Genomic DNA, 9,023 nt, shown 5'->3' on the forward strand with positions numbered 1-9,023 from the left:
AGCAAAGTTCAGTACGATGCAAATAATGCAAGGATCCTAAAATGGTCAGGAAGTACAGGTGTTTTGTTAGGTATTGGTAAAATAAGTATGCTAGATCATCATATCCTGTATTCTTTGTGGAGTGGTGTTGCTGCACAAGACCTCACTGTTTGATGTACACGTGTTTGATGTACACGTTTACTCTGTTATCAGTTTGTTTTTATGCTTCGTTAGATAATGTTGAACATCTATTCTTACTTTAAAAGTAATAATGCGCCATGATTCGTGATTGTATGATTTATCATGTATACGTACGAAGTAATACAGTTATCAAAGCTTTGACAGTTGGGTAGATGTGCATATTGTACCCTACACAATTCTTTCGGTGTCGGGGGTGGGGGGTGTATAAAAAACGTGTGGTTTTTTTTTTTCTTTTTGGTGCGTTTCCTCGACAAAGAGGGAGCTATTTCTCATCACTTCGTTGAGAACATAGAGTATCCACATTGTCTGTTATATGGACTACAGTTTTTGTGCATTTTGTTATTTGTATGCTGACGTAGACGACGAAATCCTTGTTGACTGAAAATTTTGTAATGAATTCGATTTGGTACTGTGAAGTTAATTACATCTTTGATATAATGATACCTTCGGATTGCACCTTAAGGAGACAATGATATACAGGGCAATCACAATTACTGTAATAGAATGAGATACTCGAAGTTTGTGTCTCCTTATAACGTTTCTAAAATTTAATCCATGCTTTACAGCTGATATTTTTTGTACTTAATTTATACACTGTCTTCCTAAAGCTGAATACAGAGTTATCTCTCTCTCTCTCTCTCTCTCTCTCTCTTTATTTCTTTCTTTTTCTTCTATCTCAATATATATATATATATATATATATATATATATATATATAATTATATATATATATATATAATTATATATATATATAATTATATATATATAATTATATATATATAATTATATATATATATAATTATATATATATATATATATATATATATATAATCATATATATATATATATATATAATTATATATATATATATATATATATATATATATGCGTCGAAAGAAAAAACGATGCTTAACTCGGAATTATTATTCCTCTCACTGTTCCTACTTTTTGGAAAAAGAGCACAACTTGAAAAATACGTCTCCCCCAGGAATCGAACCCGGGTCCTTAAGTTTGGCATGGAACGCCAAGTCCTATCATAGTTCACAACCGCTCGGCCACGGAAACTTTCTGGCGGTTCAGGCAGAACGAAGCTCGATTACCCAGCCGACTCTTTATGTTTGCATTCCTTTTTAGGGCAGAGAGTTATTAATAACATCTAGCCCCCGTGTCGTAACTGGATCTACTAATGACATTCATCATTATGATATGATAACCTGCTTGATAAATCATCGTCGAATGTGTTACAGACAGAAAATGCGGATATGACATGGGTATGAAATTACTAGTTAAAAGGATTTTGTCAAGTTCTCTGGCGCAAGAATGAAAGAAAACACGAATAAATGAACAAAAAAGACGTTAGTTCATTACTTCCTTAACTTTATTAAGACAGAAATACAATAGAAAATGCAGGTGAATAGAAAACTTCAGAAAAATGTAAACGAGACAAAAACATTAAGAATCACAAATAATCACTTTACAATGTCATGCAGAATTTTTTTTTTAATGCTAAATCTAATCTAAGAAGACTTAACATCATGATATTGTGAACATTTATACGGTAAGCAAGCGATTGTTGTAATGACGCAATATCCAAACACACCAATGAAGTAGGTTGAACACACACACAATGTAGAAATCAAAGGCACTGAGTCTCATTCTGAATGTAACTCTTTTGTGTTTTTGACGTCAATAAGCAGCATACACTTTCTTTTGATGAATTGAAAATGGTTTCTCTAAAAGCCATTGAAAGTCGAGGAAATGCTATGAATACAATGAAGTTGAAATTTCTGACTAAATCTATTTCTGGTCTATACCAAGACTTCCTGCGTTGTAATGGATTGTGTAGTGACAATCAGGCCTATGCAGATAACTAAGTCTAACTGTGTGCGTTTTCATAGTCTTTGACAATGAAGAACTATTGTGTTTCTCTTCTTCTTCTCTTTTATTATTCTCTTATTTAGAGAACTATTATGTTATATGACCAAAAAAAAAAATGTATATTTCAATGTTCCGAAGCATCATATTTTTTAAGTCAATCATACCTGAACCCTACTGTTTTCTTACACCAGATTTGTTAGCGCTCAATAGATTTAAACAAGTGTTCACATATTCATTTCAGTAATATCATTTATAAGCATCATCACAATTTCACACTGTGTCCGAGGAAAAAAAAAAAATCACTCAACAGAAAAAATACCCAATTTTCGCACTCTCATCGAAATACACGGAAAATACAACATTTAGAAAATCCATGAGGCTTTTCCTAGCTAAACAAGTGTTGCAAAAATCCAGTCCTATCACCTGATCAACAGACAATACGCTGGAGTGACTTATGCAGTGTGTAAGAAATAAGTGACGATTCTGCGTATACTTTGTAATTTCTATTTCAGTACTACCGAAGTGTTAACTCAAGGTATTGGTCCATAAGGTTATAACAAATTCAGCCTTTTGTTCCCTACAGCCTGGAACGTATATTATGTCCTTCCTTTATTTTACTCTATCTTGCTATTATTGTGCACTTCGCTATCCAAGTTTCATTATCACGCTAATCCTGTAACAACACAAATTCGTGTGTTCTGTTGTGTGTTTTTTCGGGGAATCAAATACATTGCAATATGATTTTCTTGTTTCTTTTTGTTTTCAATCCTTCAAATAGACATCAAATAAATTTTGTATTTGTGAGATCACAGGCTGACATGAGATTAAAGAAGAGAGTAGGAATGCTCAGGTTTACTAAAGGAAACAATGTTGAGGTGAACAAAGCAACCATCTAAAACTACATACTACTATACAATGAGTAATCCATGATGATCCAAAACCATCACTTCATTTGCAAGTGCCCATTTTGCGGATGAGCCTTTGGTAATAGAATGGCGCCCTCATACGACAATGCGCTGCACCTTTGCTAAGTAATAGCATTATTGTAGCAGCAATGCTCTTCTTCAGCTATTCCTATTACATCGAAATTTACCCATTCGTTGTGTATGATCGTTTACTATCTGCTCTCTATACATGAAAAATTTTTTAAACATCTACGCCAATTAAAAGATGGCTACAATCTAATTCATATGCATTCAATTATTTCAGTGCCGATCGCTCCAGCGCTGTGTGAATCTGTTTAGACTCAATCTGAATATCAAGGTTTTCAGCGACTAGACGACTAACCAAGATGCTTGAAGCTTAACAGCAAACCCTATACTAGTTGTACTCCTCAGTGACTGCTAATTGAGACTAATGTGATTAAAAACATACTCACAACACGGAATATGGCTATAATTTACAAACTTGTTTCACTACCAGTATTATGTCGTAACTGTACCCCTGTCAACATTATTCAGATAAACTGGAAAAATACAATTCTGCAAGGATTTGCTATGAAAGAAAGACATCCAAGTGCTACGTACTAGGCCTATATCGAATCTGCAGTAAGACAGAACACTGCCACCAACGGCCATCTACCATACGAATCGCGCCGAGGGGTCACGCATGTATTCAATTCATGAGAAAGAGGGATGACGTCATGGCTTCACATCATGACGTCATCCCTTCAGGGACTGCATCGTTTCGTCAGAATTTTCATCGTGTCTAATCATAGTACAGTTTGATAATAATCTAGAGGGGATACTTTAAATTCCAACCAGCATGCGCGTTCTTCCCAGTCTGGTTTGAATAATTCTATTACAAGCCTGAAGATGGAACAAAATTTGTGAAATCTGGCTTGCCAGAAGAGTAAGAAGCGACAATCAATGTCAGAAAATTTAAATGACTATTAGCTAAAACTCATCCCCAAAGAATTGTCCTTCAGATTACAATTGCATTTATACCCCACTACCAGTGCGACATTGATACTCACGATGGGGATGACCGAACAGCAAAATTGTCAACAACTTCCTAGTTTTATCTGCACTTTGAGTGAAAACTCTATCATTCTATCCGGTCAATTTTACTCTACCCATTAATATTCGACATGAACACTGGCAAACTTATTGTGATACTCAATAAGGGTCAGAGTGGTCATTGTTATAACTATTACGATTTTGCCTAGTTGACAAGTGCGATCCCTCGATGCTCCTACGCCGTAAGCTCAGCCTGTGCCAGCCCGACTCCAGCGGCCTAGGCCTGCACCTTGCCGGCTTTGATGTTCTTCACCTCACGTGCAAGCTGGCATTGGCTGAACGGCTCAACGCAGGGACAAACTGTCACGACGCAGTCGCCCATGATAGATCCCTGTAACCCGGAAGCAAAAGAAGTCAAAAACAAAATAAGAAGATCAGTCCTCGTGACCTGGCCGGCAAAAGGGGCCCTGTCACAATGAATAGTCGGCAGAAGGAACTGAGCATGGAATTTTGTTCTGGATGTGGAATTGAGGTTTGTTATCAGAGTTGTTACAGTTTTGAAAGACAGTGCTTTCATTTTACACAGCTAAAAAGGGCTTCACATCTTTTCATATTACCACGTATGAACTCTTTAAACAATAAAATGTGATTGTTTCAGGCATTCAAACTTTTAAAGTTCGATACACTCGAAAAGTGAGCTTTCGTGAATACGCACTCCGATACTTCAAGAAATAATTATTAAGAAAATGAAGCAAGAACTCATTTAGGGACGTAGATGAATTGCTTAACGAGTGTTAGTGATGTCCATACATATCTAGATTGACTAGAATAATATTTGAAGACTGTTGAAATGTGGATAGTAATATTAGGAGAAACGAAATAACTGTCAGGCGTTAGGCACGAGCTTTTGTCAACGTGTGTGTGCCCTGTATACACTCCATGAAATCTTGTCTGCATTTAGTACCACATAATGGTGTCCTTGTCATTTTCACTGAACTTTCGTTGGATTTTTATCGAAAGCTTAACGATTATCATCCTCTATTCCTTTTACTGTTGCCCTCTAGTTATTTCGTATATCCATATGCTAGATGTATTCTCTACGGTAAACACATGGTAATGGGGATTCCAGCAATAAACAAGCAATGTGAACATATTTTTTTTTCTCAGGTTCCTACGTATATTTTCATATTCTATACTTTTTTTCAGCAATAGCAAAGTACACTCATATCCTACTTGTCATTGCAATGACATCCATCTAAATAACCCCAAGCTACTTGTCTCATAGATCTATCCGACACCATGGACCAGATATATGGAATTCTCTGCCAGAACAAATTAAAGCATGCACATCACTTTTTTCTTTTAAAGCAAACATGAAAAAGTACATTATATCAAGTTATGGGAATTAGCCGATATCCGATCTTTGTAACCAAAAATTAAATAGATTGATTTGTAATGTTTTGATACCCCCCCCCCCCCTCCACGTATACATCAAACTATTCAATAAACATATTCAAGTTTCCTATCTCAAAAAGACACCTAGTATCGCGCGACTGCTGGGCTCTTCCACTTGCACCAGCACTCACCTCACTCACCTCATTCTCTGTATATATAGTGCCTATACATTTTTTGTTGTTGCAATGTTTTTTCTTTTCTTTTCGATTAGTATACAAGATGTATGTTTCGCCCATTTTCTTTTTTTTTCTTCTCTTTCAAGGCTGTCGTATCTTCAAGCTATATGCTTATTTGACGACAGTCTTCTGCATTCAGAACTCCCAATACATGTGCCATAATTCACTCAGATCATTTTGATTCACTATATCCCGAGTGGTTCCCAATTGACGCGTTCTCTTATTCTTCTCTTCAATCTGTACACGTATATCTCAGTTTTATATTCGGATGAACACACTGTACGTTCTATTGTCTTGTAAGCAAAAAGAAATGACTGTATTTCATTTGTAATAATCGATGCAGAAAATTCCTGATAAATTCACTTGAATTGAATTGAATTGAATTTGAATTGAATTTCCTCTCAGTGATTTTTTATACACTATTTCTTTTCTCTCTAAAAAAGAAAGAGTGAAAATGTTCACTCTTGAAGAAGTGAATAACAGAAAAGAGTGAGTTTCAAGTGAAATTAGAGTGATTTTGGAGTGAAAATGTTCATTTTCACTCATTTTGAAGTGACCTCAGGGATCACTCCAAGATTTTCGAGTGATCCCTGAGGTCACTCCAAAATGAGTGAAAATAGATATTTTCACTCAAATTTCACTCAATTTCACTCAAAATTCACTCTTTTCTGTAATTCACTCCTTCAAGAGTGAACATTTTCACTCTTTCTTTTTTAGAGAGTTCATCTGCTCTTCTGTTTACCTGTTTTAACAGTGATTTATACATTGTTTAACAAATATGTTTGTCTGAAAATGGCATTGTCTGTATCTGTGTAATCTAAGTCAAATACTGAAGTACACTCTTAAACGAAAACAAACAGTTATGCTAACGCATATATTAGGATGTAATGGGAACGTAATTAGCTCTTTATAGTGCTTTTGGCAACATGTTCGTGTACAACGTTATTACATTAGCATTTCAAGACAGATTTGTTGGGAGGGATCTAATACAAAATTCAAATGCGAAATCCGATATACCTAGTTTTTATCAAGTTGATTTGTGATTGAAGTCGCTTGAAAACCAAGATAATTGAAGTGTGTATGATACATTGGAAAGTATCTTCCTTTTGTGTAACACGTGCAGTAGAATAGAAAAGATTTTTTTTTTATTACATGATGACTCTATTTAGAAACTTTGTTAAATGGCGTGTATCTTTCTGTATTAGAAAACTTCACGGTGCATTCTTTCAGTACGTATGTGACGCCGAAAGTGGATTCCTATTATCGACATTTCGGTAAGCATATTCTTACTGCTTTTCTCTTGAAAATGGCAAGAACTACTAAACTAACGACTAAACATTCTACCGCCATGGAAACCTTCAAAGATGTCCATGGCGTATACCGTAACTGTTGTTGCATTCAAACTCTACAAATGGTGTACGTACCTGAATATTGTGCCGGCCGCGGACCTGTGTGCGCATGGCAATCATAGAGCCGGGTACACAGCAGGGTACACAGCAAGATTCGTTCATCTCCGTGGCTATGTAACACTGATGACAGGGAGCGAGGAACAACCCACACAGACCTGATAGGCAGAGAAAACACAAACAGACAATCCGACGGAGAAAAAGAACGAGATTCGTCGGTTGGCATTTACTTCCGGTGGCGTTCGTTATTCCGAATATTCGCTAATCCAAAAATGAATTAAATAAAGTTCGTTATTCCGACACGCACAAATTCAGTATACCTGGATGTTCGTTAATCCGATAATGAAATAGGGTGCTTTATTCCAAACATTTGTGCCATTATTCCGAAGGTTTATTATTTTGAAGGTTGGTCCATCAATCCGAAAATGAAATAAGTTACCTTATTCTGAAAGTTTGTTAATCCGAAACACATAAATTCCATACCACATAGATGTACGGTAGTCCGAAAGTGAAATAGGGTTTCTTAGTCCGAACATTTTGTGGCATTATTCCGAAGATTCATTATTTCAACGGTTCGTTAATCTCAAAATGAGATAAGGTTCCTTATTTCGAAGCTTCGTTAATCCCAAACACACACACACACACACACACATAGATGCCCTATTCCTAGATGTTCGTTAATCTGAAAATGAAATAGGGTTTGTTAATCCGAACATTTGTGGAATTATTCCAAAGGTCTGTTATTTTGAAGGTTCATTAACTCGAAAATGAAATTAGATTTGTTATTTTCAAGGTTCGATATTCTGAAACGTCATACATTCCAAACAACCTAGATGTTCGTAAGAACGAAAAAAAGAAATAGGCTTCCTTAGTCCAAACATAATATTGTAGCATTATTCCGAAGGTTTTGTTTGTTTTGATGAAAGTTCGTTAACCCAACGTAGTTTAAGGTTCCGAAAATGAAATAAGCTTCGTTAATCCGAAAATGTACAGACGGTGCGTACTTACGGACCTTGTTTTAGGGTTCGGATCAAGGACCTTCGTAATAACGAATCTTTTTCATTTTCGGATACGAACCTTCAGAATAAGGAACCTTATATCATTTCCAAATGATCGAACCTTTTGAATTACAGTAAACCTTCGGAATAATGTCACAAATGTTGGGATTATTAAAGGAACTCTGTTTCATATTCGGACTAACAAACAAGTTATACGGACTTTGTAGGTTTCAGAATAACAAACCTTCGGAATAACAAGCGTCATTGATAACTACAATGCCAGGGGAAACGGACAATAATGTGGAGGGCAGGAGGAGCGGAAGGAGAAGAGAAGAAGGGAGTGAACTTACAGATGGGAACATCGTCAAAGCAAGAACAAAGTGTGCTGCTCCATTCCCTGGGAGTACCGCGCGGGTACAAAGGATTGTTGGTCGAAGTGACCTGCATGTTTGAGACAATATGATCGATAATAATACTGTTATTATCTTTATTATAAACATCATTATTAGGGCTATTTTTCATGTCATTGTTCTAATTGTAATCAGGATTGTTATTATTAGCATTATTATGATCTCTATCATTATCATCATTATCAAATTTTGTATTATCTTCAGTAGTATCATATTGTTGTCATTTGTTCGTTATTCTAATTCTTATCAACATTATATGAAAATTGTTTAAGATTGCTTTTTAAGGATCCGTATATTTAGCTTATTGGATCTCCGCAAATGTGAATATGGCGTTGAAGTCTGTGTTTTAGAACAGAAAATATCACATACGCAAACGTACTTTGGTATGGATTTTGTCAATATCCTTAAAGGGATGGTATAGTTTCGGCTTCAGGTTTCCAACTTTTTTGCTAGATAATGGAACACCTCTTATGAAATATGAAAGAGCATGCAATTCCAAGAGGAATTTAAAGCTTATTTGATGAAAATCGGTTTTGAAATGGTCGAGATATCCAACCAAGGC

General features: G+C 35.7%; 1 protein-coding gene across 1 annotated transcript; it reads right to left on the reverse strand.

Moving 5' to 3' along the window:
* Positions 1 to 2,671: 2,671 nt before the first annotated feature.
* LOC139743276 (placenta-specific gene 8 protein-like) lies at positions 2,672 to 8,498 on the reverse strand. Its single transcript, XM_071653770.1, has 3 exons — positions 8,402 to 8,498; positions 7,072 to 7,211; positions 2,672 to 4,407 (listed from the first exon to the last, which is right to left on the reverse strand). The coding sequence occupies exons 1-3, from the start codon at positions 8,496 to 8,498 to the stop codon at positions 4,294 to 4,296; spliced, it is 351 nt and encodes a 116-aa protein (XP_071509871.1). The 3' UTR covers positions 2,672 to 4,293.
* Positions 8,499 to 9,023: the final 525 nt, after the last annotated feature.

This window comes from Diadema antillarum, unplaced genomic scaffold (assembly GCF_040938485.1).
Source record: "Diadema antillarum isolate AM-2024a unplaced genomic scaffold, OU_Dant_1.0 seq00001064_RagTag, whole genome shotgun sequence".
Classification (NCBI taxonomy): domain Eukaryota; kingdom Metazoa; phylum Echinodermata; class Echinoidea; order Diadematoida; family Diadematidae; genus Diadema; species Diadema antillarum.

Excerpts from the sequence above, each read along its gene's own strand:
- LOC139743276 (XM_071653770.1), bottom strand. The coding sequence starts at position 8,498 with ATGCAGGTCACTTCGACCAACAATCCTTTGTACCCGCGCGGTACTCCC. Across the intron at positions 7,212-8,401 it reads CTTTGACGATGTTCCCATCT|GTCTGTGTGGGTTGTTCCTC; the intron begins GTAAGTTCACTC and ends TCTGCCTATCAG. Across the intron at positions 4,408-7,071 it reads GCGGCCGGCACAATATTCAG|GGATCTATCATGGGCGACTG; the intron begins GTACGTACACCA and ends TCCGGGTTACAG.